This window comes from Sprattus sprattus (assembly GCF_963457725.1).
Source record: "Sprattus sprattus genome assembly, chromosome: 9".
In the NCBI taxonomy this organism is placed as follows: domain Eukaryota; kingdom Metazoa; phylum Chordata; class Actinopteri; order Clupeiformes; family Clupeidae; genus Sprattus; species Sprattus sprattus.
The window spans coordinates 12,814,324-12,829,459 of record NC_137928.1 but is presented as its reverse complement, the minus strand read 5'-3'; the positions used below and the strand labels follow the sequence as shown (position 1 = coordinate 12,829,459).

The following is a 15,136-nucleotide window of genomic DNA, read 5'->3' as shown; positions in this document are numbered from 1 at the left end:
AACCACCATCTTTGGGACAGACTGCAGTTAGCCGAGTTTGTACATTTTAGCCGCCGTCATTGTAATAATGTACTCACAGTTTCAGCACCCTGGACAGCAGTCGCTCCGTTAAAGACTGACTAGGAAAAGCTACGCGCATGTGCAATAGTATACAGTGCGCGCCCAGGATGTGACATCACGCGTCGACAAGAGTGTTTCCTATCTACCGTAGTCGAAACCATAGACATAGGTCAATACCCCCACCATACAAAATGCACCAGCCCAAATTATTCCATCAAGGACATTGCTCCCAATACAGTGTTTGACTGGTGTATGGGTCTAAATAAGATATTGGGCGAATCTAATTTGTTTATTAACTAGAGATAGTTCAATCTATAATTGCAAAACACGTAGGCTATACTTCACAGATATCATCTTTATTTGAAATGAAAAGCATAACATGATTGTGAAATGAATTCCATAACAGACTAATGACAGGTTTAGGAGTTGCACCAGAAATACTTTGAGCAAAGCATCTTTTAGACAGCAAGCTAATAGTATAAATCTATGGAGCAATCTACATTGCAAAAATATAAGACCCTAAATTAATAAATAGGTTATTAAATTCACTGTGTGTGTGTGTGTGTGTGTGTGTGTGTGTGTGTGTGTGTGTGTGTGTGTGTGTGTGTGTGTGTGTGTGTGTGTGTGTGTGTGTGTGTGTGTGTGTGTGTGTGTGGCAAATAAACCAAGCCAGCCTAGAGGTTTAAAGAAAACAAGGGAATAACTGACATTTGCAGAGAGATAAGCATACAAAAGCTAAATATCAAGCAGTATTTTAGTGGTTGCCACTTGAAAATAAGCTTTACAACACTCTCCAAAGAGAAGCGATTACAACAGATATATCAGATAAATAACTCTATTTCTATAGTTTACCATCAAAGATGTCATCATGAAAATTGTACAAAGCATCATTCTGATTCTGTGTTATTTACCGTATGAAGTAGGCCTAGTATGCACACATCCCCCTTTTCAACAGACTTAGAAGTGGGTTTTCATAAAAATGAGACACATTAGAAAACCATTAGCGTGAGATATAAGCACCAAAAATAAACAATCATTGTTGATGAGACAATCTTTGAATTGATTAAACAAAGCAAAACATACATAACATTGTGAGTACATATTAGATTTTTTTCACAATCAATTAAAGCAAGACAATCGTTAAACAAGACACTGTGATTAAAATGTCTGAATTAGTGAACTTGATATGAGTATGTGTGGACACACAAATAGTCAATAAAATAAATAAATGACCATTGTTTAAAATCCATCATTCCAGGGCCAACCACCGACCATTTTATATGGTTAAAATAAGTCCAATACTGGAATCTTAAAGAAGGTTCTACCGACTTTTTATAGGGGCTTTTTTGGCTACCAGCAATCAGCTGGGGAATCCTTTACGACACAAGACTCCTTGTGTAAGAAGTTCTATGCAAAGGCTTGGGGTTTTTCAAGAACCCATAAAGAACAATAATTTTTGAGCCGAAATGGACACATTCAGAGCTGCAAATCTACCCTACTCCACACACTTGACATTCCATGATATGTGCTGGAGAATATATAGGCAGCGTAGAGAAAAGAAGCTATTTGACCACACTTCCTCTTTCGATTTGAGCTGGCATGTTTTGTTCAAAACAATCTAGTCTGTAGTAGAAGATATTTGACAATGAAATCTAAACCACCATGGTTGGCCAACACCACTAGAAATGACAGATATAGTGATTACCAGCATGCACTGAGATGAGGTGGGATTTTGGCACAAGCATTTGGCAGTGATGAGAAGGGGGAGGAGGGTACAGTGGGATCACAGGTTTATGAGGTGGAGGTCAGAGGCAGGGGAGTGAGGGCAGAGCGCCATGTTGGGGTTCTTCAGCTGCTTGGTCACCCCACGCAGGAACTTCTCGCGGATGCGGTTGAACTCCATGATGTCACATGGGTTCTCGTCGATCCAGAACTTATGGAACTCCTGCATCAGGTAACCTATAAAGGAGGAGAGAGGAACCCCAAGGACACATGAGTAATGGGGACGTCAAGGTTAAATGACAAAAAGGGAGAGGTTTAATTAGGAGATACACGGAGCTGAAGAATATGAAAGGAAAAAATAGATGGTGATGGTGATGGTGAGAGGACTACTTACAGAAGGTCTGCTGGAAGTGGACCAGGCTGGGCATCTCTGGTGCCACGTTGTAAACGTGGGTCTTCAGAGCTCCGCTCACCAGCAGGGAGTAGACCAGCTCCGTTATGTTGATGCCCACAATGGCAAACGAGAACCTATGGGCAAACACCATGAGTCTATCAACTTGCTCTTGCTTTTTCAAACAAATCAACTCAGAACTCAATCATCTTATTTTATCCCTTTTATCAAAAAGAAGAGATTCTTATGTACATCCTTATTGCAAAGCCTTATGAATATCTACTTTTAATTTTCATCCTTAGCCTTTAAACGCGTAAGTCCTATTTTACAGAGGACTGTGGCACACTGACTCTTCATAGGAAGAAAACTTATTTCACTTTTCAAAGAGCTTTTTTTATTTAAAGTGAATAAAATCTCATTTTACATTTTCCGATCCAGATTGGGTTGTGCGAAGAGGTAAACAGTGTAGATCTCTATCATTTAATTTGAACTGAAGGCATGTTCTTGTAGCGAAATGAACAAAATCTGAATTTTGCTTCAGTAAGCATCAAGCTTCTTATCAGTCAGTCATGCTACTTTTAGGGAGCTATCTGCTGAGTATGTGTGTGTGTGTGTGAATGGGGGTGGGGTGTTGGGTGTGTGTGAGAGAGAGAGACCATGTATGTGTGTGTGTGTGTGTCTGCACTTGTGCCAGTCTAATGAAAGATGAAGAACCTGACAGGCATGGATCAGCACCCTATTTCTACGTTCTGCATCTCTCTCTACCTCTCTTTCTTCTACATCTATCTCTCTCACTCTCATCCTCCCTGCGTTTAGTGCAGCTGTGCTCTCAGCGTGTGCAGCTGTGCTTTCAGCGTGTGGATGTGTGTGAATACTGTCAGTGAAGACAGCGGCTCCTTACCCAATGGCTTTGTCAAAACTGTTTTTCTCCCAATCCGCCTTGCTCATCTTGCTGAGTCGGTGAACAGAACAAAGACAAGATAGTCAGAGATTTGAATTCTGTTCTCCTACTTACAGCACAGCAAATAGCAGACGCAATCAGTCACTGTTCCAAATCAAATGAACCTCATCATCAGTTGGCACACAATCTTGAATATGTCAATGTTAGAGTTTAGAATGTTTTCCCCCAAAAAATGAATAAATAAATCAAAACTGAGAAGAAAACAATCACGTGAATCAAATGAAATGATTCTGAACGGTGTGAGTGACAGACAGAACATGTATTACCTGGACTCTGTGGACATCTTTCAAGAGGTCCTGTTGTCATGGTGATGGGGCAAATGAAAGGTGAGGGGTGAGAGAGGGGGGTGAAAAGAAGATGCCACAAAAGACGCGCACAGGCAAAGTGATGGCCTCTGTTCAATGACAGGCAAAGCAGCAAAGAAGAAAAGAAGTGACACAAGCAGACTTCATAGCCACTGTAAACAAAAGCTCTAGGCGACACGAGAGAGAGAGAGAGTGAACAAATCAACTGTCATCATGCTGCAAACACAACCAAAGCAAACAGTGTGTGAACATTTCACCCTGAGGAATGTAATGAAGCATTGGAGCAGTGTGGATGGATGGTATATACTGAGCATTCTGTTAACATTTCACGGCAATACAAGGAATATAAATGTGTCTGTGCATGTGTGTGTCGAGTGCGTGTGTGTGTGCGCGCGCGTGTGTGTGTGTGTGTGTGTGTGTGTGTGTGTGTGTGTGTGTGTGTGTGTGTGTGTGTGTGTGTGTGTGTGTGTGTGTGTGTGTGTGTGTGTGTGTGTGTGTGTGTGTGTGTGTGTGTGTGTGTGTGTTTGTGTGCGTGTGTGTGTGTGTGTGAGCCTATGTTCACCTCCCCACCTGTGCTTGGGTTGCTGAGAGTCATGGAGCACTTGCAGGGCTGTGGCCTTGTCATGCTCTGCAAAATACCTTAACAAAAGAGTATACAGAAAACACGTCACAAATATAATTCTGAATTCACAGTTTATCTGAAGGTGATAACATTAAGTGTTCAAAACAAAGTGAAATCTCAAGTAGTATAAATAAAGATGATACACACTTACAGCAGGTTATGCAGTCCCAGAAGTCCCATTCCTCTGAAGTCGGTCTTGGGGTCGCTGCCTTGGAAGCCGATGTCACTCCACTGTTTTGAGATGCGTCCGCTCAAAGGAACCTCGGGGGACAGAGCCTTCCAAAGCTGCATCGAAGGAAGAGGACTTCAATCAGTGTGGCCCCAGTGGTGAAGAACAAGGTTACAGCCCAACGGAAAAACTCACACGCTCCAAAATGCTCTAAGGAATCCCCAAGCAGCCTTAAGCGCAACGGGAGAACGTTTACAAATTCAATTCTACATCCTCTGCTGAAAGGTTATTTAGTTTTAGAAGCCTTTGAAGTACACTTTTATGCAGAGAGGAATATTCCATTCTAGGTGTACTGCAAGTTTGTTTGCAAGTCTCCTGCTTCTGCATCTGACTGGTCTTTCCTTTGTTTACTATAACTTTACTATACTGCAGGTGCTTCTTCATCTGTTTATCTACAGTCCAGGTATTTATTTATTTATCCACATAGTGGATATTTCTTTATTGTTATTTGTTTATCTGTGTTTGTAGCCTGTCCCCCATCTCCTCACCCTCAGAAGCATATCCTCGTGGTCTGTGTTCTCACAGTCGTACGGCTCTCTGCGAAGTTTCTCCACCTCAGCCACCAGGCCCCTGTAGCCCACGATCTGGAACAGGCAGGCCTGCAGAGAGATGCCCAGCCTAGGGGGAAGAGGGACAAAGAACAGGGACTCTGAATCAACACTCACCATGTAACTGTATTTGTATATGAAAGCCAGCCTTAGGCAAAAAGACCCAAAAGAGTGTTCATAAGTCTGCGGACACTTTTGAGTGAGTAGTGCATTTTGATGTTATTTTGGAGATGTCTATATTTTACCAGAGGGTCACCGCCCAAGCCCAGACTTACTGTAGGTTCACATCTGGGCTGATCTTCTTCAGATCCAAGATCTCATCGACGATCCTCTCCACAGCATCTGGGCTCGCTGCCACAGCAGACTGCAAGACCTGAGGGGGAAAGACATGAGAGTCAGAGGCAGGGGAGTCACGGGGATCCCCCACTGTCCTCACGAGCGCTGCGGTGAGTCACGGCAATTCACAATCCTTTGTCACTGCACACACTCTGTGAATATTGAATACAGAAAAACAACCAAGGGAGGAAAAGGGCTTCCATGCTAAAATTCACGCACCTCATTTTTGGAGGACTTCAAAGAGTGCTCTGTGTAGAAAGGACACAGTGTGGTTAATTTCAAGTTATCTGGTCTAAATATGTTACCTTAAGCAGAAATCACACTCTTCATTGGCTTTCTTTGTAAAAGCGACTAATTGTTATAAAATATGACTCATTAGTTATAAAATATGAATCTTCAGGGCTGAAAAGACATTAAACTATTTATCAGAGAGAAAGTATTCTGCAACAGAGAAACTGGAGAGACTCACGATACATTTTAAATGAATGCATCTAGATCACATCCTGTCCCCCAGGAGTGTGTGCTGCTCACCAATCTTAAAAGTTCTCTTGGCCCCTGGCTTGTGGTTGTGGCAAATGCGCTGCAGCTCGCATCTGCCCGTGAGCTTCCTGGTCACAAACTTAAGGGTTCTCCAGAGAAATTTGCAGTACAGGAAAGTGAAGAACTGTGTCAGTGCTCTAAGAGAGAAAATGAGTGACAGAGGAAGAGTGAGAGAGACTGTTAAAATACATTCTCACAGAGATAGGGCAGAGTGAGGAAAGAAAAAAAATCTTTCAAGGATCTTCATGAAGGCTTCTCCTGAGGCCAGCGAATGGAAAAATGGACAAGTGGGGCATTACATAAGCCCATGTTGCAGCAGGTGACCTGGGACATTAGTGCTGCATAGGGCTGTGGTGTGGGTGCAGTAGAGGACAAAGTCTGTAACAATGGTAATGCAAACACATCAGTGTTTCAAATGGGGTTTCAGTTGGCGCCATTCTACTTGCTGGCTTTTAGAGAAAAAATGAATTGGGAGGAGAAGTGTGTATTCGTCTTCAGAAATCAGGGCAGAAAAGGAGAATTAAAATGAGACACACCACTGTAATCTAGTGCAGGGGGGACAGGGCAAACATAAATAGAAAAGCCCTCTCTCTCTCTCTTGTGTGTGTGTGTGTGTGTGTGTGTGTGTGTGTGTGTGTGTGTGTGTGTGTGTGTGTGTGTGTGTGTGTGTGTGTGTGTGTGTGTGTGTGTGTGTGCGTGTGTGTGCGTGCGTGCGTGCGTGCATGCGCTTAATTTATGTGGATCACGTTATTTTAGGGGCTTGGTTTTTATTGCAGTCTATTTGTCTCAGTGTAGCATGAAGAAAAATTAGTTAATGCAGTACCGTCACAATTCCAAGCTGCTGTAATGTGTGACATAGGCAGACCACATTCATTCCGATAGAATGATCATTAATAATGTATTTTCACGCGGAGGCTTCAAGCTCGACAAACAAATACGCACAAATGCTATTAAAATACGCATCGTCTCTGAACGGTTTGTTTGATAAGCCAGATATGGCGATACGATTGGGTGCATTTATCAATGGGTCACCCCTGAAGAGGCTCTTGCTGGACATCCTTTTTTGAGTAACAAGGGAATCATTGGAAAATACCAATAACAAACCATAAAGAGCAAATTGTTCTGGGGAAAAAAATGCTTACCTTAGAAAATGCTTCATTGTGTTGTCCTCTCTTTCTTCACACAAAGAGGGAAATAAATCTAAAACGACAAGAAACCCAAAGAGTCACCCATCGACGGTTTAAGATATCAATGATTTCTTACATAATTAGATTCCGCCATTAAACACCTTGAATGTCTGGACCATTGAATTACTTCTGCAACACTATTCACGTATCGAGATAAAACAGACTCCGGCCTACATAGTTAAACACAAGTACTAATACTTGAATGTGCCACCACCAAAAGTCACGTACATCATGGCTCTTCTGATGAAAGAAACATTCGTCAAGCTTAATCATAGCAGTGAAAGGCACAGACGTGCAGGCATTAGAAACATGCACTCTCATTAACCAAGAGAGATTTCTCGTTTGTAAATCCAAGGGCAACGTTTTAAGTCCAGCATCATGATTTACCTGGTGTTTGTTGTGCAAAGGCGAATGAAAATGGATTCCGTGGCGGCTATGGGCATCTCCGTCGCACTGGCTCAGGCTCAGGTACCCGCTAGCCGTCCATGGTACTCTCCAGCTTAACAACGCACTGTAGACACATATGCAAGGAAACGACTGCACACTTTTGTCCAGCAGGGGTAGTCTTTCTCAAGCAGATGATTTTCTTGCACAGTAACAACAGCACCAAGGGCAACTTTATCACAAGAATGGCCACGGGATACATTCCAAACATTTACAGTGTTTTCGTTCGGCTATCGTGCACAACCAGAATGTATAGTTTATGTGGACAACCGAAGTGCCCTATTATATCCTAACAACATTAATGTGCTTCATACTGGCCCTGAATTATGAACAGTAGGTTACTAAAAAGGAGTCTGTACATATGACTTCTACACCCATGCCTACAACCACTGTCAAAATCAGTGAGTTGTGACATGGTTTTGTACAAAGGTCTTTCTGAAGATGTAGGAAACTCACAAGCTTATTGAATATGAGGGACCTTTGTTTGTCACACCAGGGGGGTGGTGGCAAGTGGTTTTTACCCCAAACTCACAAAATCCACACATGTACTCAAGCTATAAATGCCAAGATCTTACTCATTGGCTTTATATTTCTTCAAATATGAGACAGACCTTTCCATAAAGAAATGTTCCAAAATGCAACGTATCAAAAATAATTTAACTGATTTAATCAGAGAACAAGAACTAATGTTTCCCATGCAGCTTTGTGTAGAGCAAAATATAACACCAATGTGTGTCAGGTGACTTCAGTGTAAAAAACACAGGTGTCAGTTATTTTGAACCACGAGACTAATCAAGTGTTCAAATCATTCATCATGTCACACGCAATAATTATTTAAACTCCACCACTTTTCTTTTCTTACTCTGTTAGCACAGGCCCCTTATTTTGCATTTAGCACTAGTTGTTAAGTAGTAGCATGCATTGTCCTGTAAAACAAGTGAATAATACAATAGCCTACACGTGCCCATGGCTTCACAATTGTCATTGAGTACTACATAGTTCACAGCTTCAAAATGTCCCCCGCTCTGTGACCTTCGGTAGTCTATTATCCTGAAAACACTGTTTCTGGAATGGCAGTGTTAATAATTGCTATGGTTACCAGTGCCATCAGATGCCCTCATACAATCTATACCTGACGTTTGTTTTTGCTTGAAGTAATCTGATATTTTAGCACTAACGTTAGAAGTGTCAGTGTACATGCTCTATAAATGGTTAATAGACTGTCTGATGGCCCTAAACTACACGTTCAGAGATCCTTTCTTGTATGGGTAAATCCCAAGACTCTTGTAAGAATGTGTTAATAATTATTGTAATTAATAAACCCCTACATCAGCTCATTTTAAGCGACCAAAGGTCCAGTAGACTTGTTTCTCTGTCATCCCCCCTTTTTCTTCCCATTAGAAGTACGGCTCCTTAAGCTGTGTCATTGCCGTTCACTGGGCACATTGGGGATTATTGTATTGTGTGAACTTGGTAAACACTCCTAGTGCATGATGTCTGCCACAATCATGCCAACAACTTCACCTGTGGCCACAGACAAGGCGACCATTAACAATCCAGCAGATATCGCTGTCATTATAGGCTATTTTGTCATGGTTATTGGAGTCGGTGTTTGGGTAAGTATCTTTTCTGTTTGTCTAACGTGTCAGCCCGTTTGTATCTGTAATGTGCTTTACATGCCCAGTTATATATATGTACATACACATATACATCAGTTAAACTCAGTGTTATACATTTGTATCACCATATCCTGTAAGTGTCTGCTAGATGCATAATTACAATGTAAATGAGAAATCATGTCTGGGACACCTATTGTCTTGTCAGTCTATGTTCAGGACAAATCGCGGAACAGTGGGAGGCTACTTTCTTGCCGGACGCACCATGGTGTGGTGGCCGGTGAGTTCTGCAGACACCAGAAACTCAAGAGACCAGAAACCAGAGACACCAGATTTTCTGTGGTTTATGAGAATGTACTTCTCACTTGCCATCTCAGATGAGATGATTCAGGGGTTTGTGTGTCCATCCACAGGTCGGTGCCTCATTATTTGCCAGCAACATTGGCAGTGGGCACTTTGTTGGCCTTGCGGGGACAGGGGCAGCCAGTGGAATAGCAGTTGGGAGCTTTGAATGGAACGTGAGTATTATAGCCTACCGAGTCACTGGACTCATAAACACTGAATTCTACTGTACTATAAAGTGTGTTAAAAATATAATGAATGACCAAGTACTCACTTCCGTGCCTCATTCATTCAATGCTCATTTTTTGACCACTTGTCATCCTGCCAGGCTATATTTATTGTGCTGCTCCTGGGGTGGCTGTTTGTCCCTGTCTATTTGACAGCTGGGGTAACTCACATTCACCATCACAACACCAAATATATGTATTACCATCATATCGCTCACAGTTTAGTTTGATTTGATCTCTGTGGCTGATAGTATTTCATTTCTGTAGATGATTACATTACAATTACAGTTATGATGTCCTGTATTAAATAAATCGGGGGACTACTTGAAAATAGAGTATACATTCTTTTAGGAGAGAAGGTATCAAATTTCACACTTAGCTCTGACAAAAATGTAATGATTTTTCAGTGCCTCTCTGTCGCTCACAGGTAATCACTATGCCACAGTACCTGAAAAAGAGGTTTGGAGGATCCAGAATCAGTTTATATCTGTCCATCATCTCCCTGTTCCTCTATATCTTCACTAAGATAAGTGTGAGTGTGGGCCTCTGTTGCTTGTTGGATGCCCCAAAAGACCACATTCTGATATTATGATCATCTCCTCCAGTTTTCTCTGTGCAAAACTTACCAAGGATCCTCCATCTCCCCCACCCATCCACCCGCTGTCTCCAGGTGGACATGTTCTCTGGGGCCGTCTTCATCCAGCAGGCTCTGGGGTGGAACATCTACGTGGCTGTGATAGCGCTCCTCAGCATCACAGCCCTCTATACTGTCACAGGTAACACAGACTTGGTCCTTCAGCTCTACACATATAGGCAGTGCATCCATTCAAATTCACAGTAAAACAATCAATATACTGTATCTAGACATACTGTATGTGGCAATTAATGGTGTGAACATAACATAAAAACACATAAAACTTTCAATATTGTGTATGGGCAGCTCCACTGCATTCTGAACAACTGTCTTTTGAGCTACTGACTAAGATGACTGATAGTTGACTGGTGTGTGTCTAACCAAAGCAACACGCCTCATGTTATGTTTGACCTCCACACAATACAGCAGAATACTGTTTAATTCAATACAGAAACAGAGGATGGCTTAGTTGAGATGTATTGATTGTGATGAGTTGCAAAACAACAAGTTTGTTTCCAACCACAGCAACAATGCATTCCCTGTGTGGCTAATCTCTTCCCCTAATTAAATGTTTGCTGATTAGGTGGCCTGGCTGCTCTGATGTACACGGACACTGTGCAGACCTTCGTCATAATTGCCGGCGCCTTTGTCCTCATGGGCTTCTGTGAGTCCAGATGACTGCACTGGCCGCCAGGCTGCAACTCAAATGGGCCAACTAATATGGCCTCCCTTTTTAGCTTGTAATGCATCCTGTGAAGATACTATATAACAACAGTGCCTTGAATAGATTATACACACACAGGCACAAAATAAGCTGATTTATAGTCTATACCCTTTAAATCAACAACAGGTTAGGAGGTAAGGTTATCAGTTAAGTTTTTGTATGTCTGACAAAATTATGTATTGGTACTGATATGTGAACACAATTGAAACCACAGTCTGTAAAGTTTTCCGCTTTCCTCACCCTCAACCTCTCCCATCCTTTAGCCTTCCACGAAGTGGGGGGATACAACGCATTGCTGGAGAAGTACAGCTTAGCCATACCTTCCCTCACAGAATCCATGGACCCTCTACGCTACAATATTTCAGAGCAGTGCTACACCCCCCGTGCAGACGCCTTCAACCTCCTCCGAGACCCGGTCTCAGGTGATCTCCCCTGGCCCGGAGTTCTGCTGGGCATCGCTATCAATGGAGGCTGGTACTGGTGCACAGACCAGGTGAGAACACCACATAGAAGTACAGGAAATAAAAATGTCAGATAAGTCTTATCATTTAAAAAACCCAACGGAGCAAAGGAGAGATTCTCTGTGTATTTTATTCAGTGTGACTGCATTGCCATTATCTACTTTTCATCACTTGATATCAAAAGTTACTGATCACATTTATGTTGTCTGCAATGTTTACTTGGATAGGTTATTGTGCAGCGCTGTTTGGCAGCTAAAAACTTGTCACATGTGAAGGCAGGCTGCATCATGTGTGGCTACCTCAAACTCTTCCCCATGTTCCTCATGGTGTTCCCTGGCATGATCAGCCGAGTGCTGTACCCAGGTCAGTAAACCTTACTCATAATGGGAGGGCACTGTGGCACAAGCCGATAAGCGCCCCATTTACGGGCTTCATTGCCCACGGGGACACAGGTTCAAGTCTGGCCTGATGCCTGATGTCGTTTCCCGGTCCTCTCCCAACGTCTTCTCCACCTCGCTTCCTATCATCACTTCACTGTCCTGTACAATTAAAGGCATAAAAAGCCCAAAAATAAATATATATAAAAAAAAAAGTCCAGTCAATAAGATACAATGTGATAGGGGTGACTTTGGACCATCTATTCAATGATTGACAGTAATGAATATTTAGTTCCTGTTTCCTGTAAACCAGTGTTCAAATGCTGGCGATATCTCCTTGAGGATGTAAGATTAGTATTGTTGCGTTCTGCTTCCTATAGATGAGGTGGTCCGTGTGGTGCCTGAGGTCTGTAATGCTGGCGATACCTCCTAGAGGATGTAATACTGTTGCGTTCTGCTTCCTATAGATGAGGTGGGCTGTGTGGTGCCGGAGGTCTGTAAGCAGGTGTGTGGGACTGAAGTGGGCTGCTCCAACATAGCCTATCCCAAACTGGTGGTCTCCATCATGCCCAATGGTAATCTGCAGCTGCTCCTGTCTGCCAATGCATAGTGGTACAGGAGGTAGAGGAGTCGTTTAGTAATCGGAAGGTTACTAGGTAGACTCCCCACTCCTCCTTACAAAGTGTGTAAGTGTCCTTGAGCAAGACACTGAACCCATAACTGCTCATGATGTATAAAATACAATTTCCTTGGATAAAAGCATCTGCTAAATGACTTAATGTAAATGCACTGCACATCCCTTTGCTGTTTACCTTTGTCTTTCATATGACTTTCTCATTTATTTCAACTGTGCAATTATTTACATTGTTCATAAATGATTATCTTTTGTTGTGCCTGTTTTGGCTAACTGTGATGTGAAAGCCCTTGCCTTGCATTGCCTTGTCGTAACTCTGCCCTGCAGGTCTGAGAGGCCTGATGCTGGCGGTGATGCTGGCTGCTCTGATGAGCTCGCTGGCTTCCATCTTCAACAGTAGCAGCACCCTCTTCACCATGGACATCTGGACACGCCTGCGGCCACAGGCCAGGGACCGAGAGCTCATGATTGTGGGCAGGTTAGGGACCATCTCGTCAGTGTGTTTACGTGTGGAAATAAGCATATTTAAAGCCAGGCTTTGAATGTTTGCGCCAAATTAGCAATGCTGATGATTGCTGTGATGATTGCTGTGCATGTACCCAATCCTCTGAAAATGCATATATAGTTTTATAAAGCCGTATGAAACACTATGCAGATCTGAAATACTGAAGATGTAAACACAGACACTGTAAATAGTGTACTAATACCGACGCCAAATGGAGAGTATCCATAATTAGGAAATCTATAGCTCTACAACAAAATCCATAAGATCATTACAAGTCCTGACATTCACTTCTCTTATCTGTCCTTCCTGTGTATTCCTTGGATGTGTGTTTGTACGGCGGGGCCCTTATCACCTCTCTGTTCACCAGAGTTTGGGTCCTCTGCATCGTGGCTATAAGCATCTGCTGGATCCCAGTGGTGCAGGCCGCCCAGAGCGGTCAGCTGTTCGACTACATCCAATCAGTGACGAGCTACCTTGCTCCTCCCATTGCTGCCGTCTTCCTCCTGGCTGTGTTTGTCAAGAGAGTCACAGAGCCTGTGAGTTTGACAGTGCAATAGAAAGCCTTTCATTGTTAACAGCAGCCCGAGCTTATCTTACATACAGATGGTTTTATACTACACAGAATGCATCACAATGACTTTTGGTAAGGAATAAAAGGCACCACCTTAAGAAATATCTAGCCTGGTTACATTTGGTTTAACTCTTGTGCCGTATTTTTTTGTATTGTTTAGTATTGCATACTGTTTATCTGCAATATAAAATCCTAACTCCAGAGATACACAGCAATGCTTGATTTTTTCTTATTTGGAATATTTTGTGGTGATTTATATAGTGTCAACAATTGCTCAGAAATAGTAGTAGCTTGGTCAGACCCTTGGTTGACTAAGGTGTGTACACATGTCTCTTTCAGGGGGCTTTCTGGGGCTTGATGGGCGGGCTGGCCATGGGCCTGGCTCGTTTGGGGGCCGAGTTCGCCTTCGGCACGGGGAGCTGTGTGTTCCCCTCGCCCTGCCCCGCCGTGGTGTGTGGAGTGCACTACCTCTACTTCTCCATCATCCAATTCTTCTGCACCGGCCTCCTGGCTCTCTTTGTCAGCTACAACACCCCACCCATAGGGAACATGCATGTGAGTGTATTATTGGCAGGATGAATTGCAGAGCTGAATCTTCACCAAAGGTTTCCAAGTGAGATTTAAACCTACAGAATAATTGAAATCTCCAGAACTCAGAGGAACGAACTTCAAACAAAGAATTAAATTAAATTTCATCATTTGCCACCTTTAACTGATCTAATCACAGCTAATCTCTGTGTGTGTGTGGTTGTGTGTGTGTGTGTGTGTGTGTGGGGGGGGGGGGGGGGGGGGGGGGGGTTGCCAGCCAGGAACTCTGGGTATTATAAACAGTGGAGAGGTTCTTGATGGGAATGTCTTGCTTTTGCAGCTTCACCGGCTGGTCTTCAGCCTCCGATTCTCTAAGGAGGAGAGGCTTGATTTGGACAGGGTGGAAGAGGAGAAGGCTCGGAACGCCCGCAGAAAGGCAGAGCAGAAGACCAAAGCCATTGATGAGGAGTCGGGTAAGGACACAAACACTAACAGGCTAACACACCCAGTCAGATACAAATACTCACTCACCCCTAGACAGATACACATGCACTGTCAACAGTGATCTTGCAAATTGATGCAGATTTTTATGTTTATATGTGAAATGTCCAACATGCAACACATTTGTTCATCAAGACCTCTGAGGGCATTTACCACAGGGGGAATATTGGTGTGAATTCATCAAATGGCGGTTACTGTACCTTTGACCAGTGAAGATTGATCTTATCTGTTTAATTCTGTCGTCTTCAGTGGACAATCCCCTTGAGACTCAGTCTGGTCTCTGTCGTCTCATTGGCTGGTTCTGTGGAGTGGGTGGCACCCAAGCTCCCGAGCCCACTGAGGAGGAGGTTACCGAGGCGTCCAAGCAAATACCGGACATCAGAGAAGACCCTGTCTGGCGGAATGTAGTGGATGCTAATGCACTAGTCATGATGACTGTAGCCATTTTTGTCTGGGGTTACTATGCATGAGGGGCTGTCTACATATGTGTGGCGTAATACAATATACATCAAACGTATGTAATACATCAAATCAAATTAAATTTTAAGTCAGCCATTAAGTTCTGTTCAAGTAAACTGAAAAACACAAATGAATCAATGTGCTAGGTACTACAGTATATTAATAAAGGATTAAATAGGGGGTCACACTATAACATGCAGAGTGTGTGTTAG

The 15,136-nt window shown here is 43.0% G+C and overlaps 2 protein-coding genes across 2 annotated transcripts; one reads left to right on the top strand and one right to left on the bottom strand.

The window, feature by feature from the left end:
• Positions 1-1,843: 1,843 nt before the first annotated feature.
• Positions 1,844-6,873, bottom strand: elmod1 (ELMO/CED-12 domain containing 1; the record flags this gene model as incomplete). The annotated part of the gene is made up of 10 exons (XM_080844959.1): positions 1,844-2,019; positions 2,177-2,310; positions 3,075-3,125; positions 4,010-4,078; positions 4,213-4,346; positions 4,779-4,908; positions 5,114-5,211; positions 5,394-5,422; positions 5,706-5,851; positions 6,857-6,873. The coding sequence occupies 10 exons, from the start codon at positions 6,871-6,873 to the stop codon at positions 1,844-1,846; spliced, it is 984 nt and encodes a 327-aa protein (XP_080701085.1).
• A 2,010-nt stretch (positions 6,874-8,883) lies between these two features.
• On the top strand, positions 8,884-14,935 carry slc5a2 (solute carrier family 5 member 2; the record flags this gene model as incomplete). The annotated part of the gene is made up of 15 exons (XM_080844898.1): positions 8,884-8,961; positions 9,170-9,241; positions 9,375-9,479; positions 9,632-9,691; positions 9,958-10,062; positions 10,201-10,306; positions 10,748-10,828; positions 11,152-11,381; positions 11,577-11,712; positions 12,194-12,301; positions 12,688-12,838; positions 13,233-13,401; positions 13,776-13,991; positions 14,305-14,437; positions 14,715-14,935. Exons 1-15 carry the CDS (start codon positions 8,938-8,940, stop codon positions 14,933-14,935), a joined length of 1,917 nt encoding a protein of 638 aa, XP_080701024.1. The 5' UTR covers positions 8,884-8,937.
• Between the last annotated feature and the right edge of the window lie 201 nt (positions 14,936-15,136).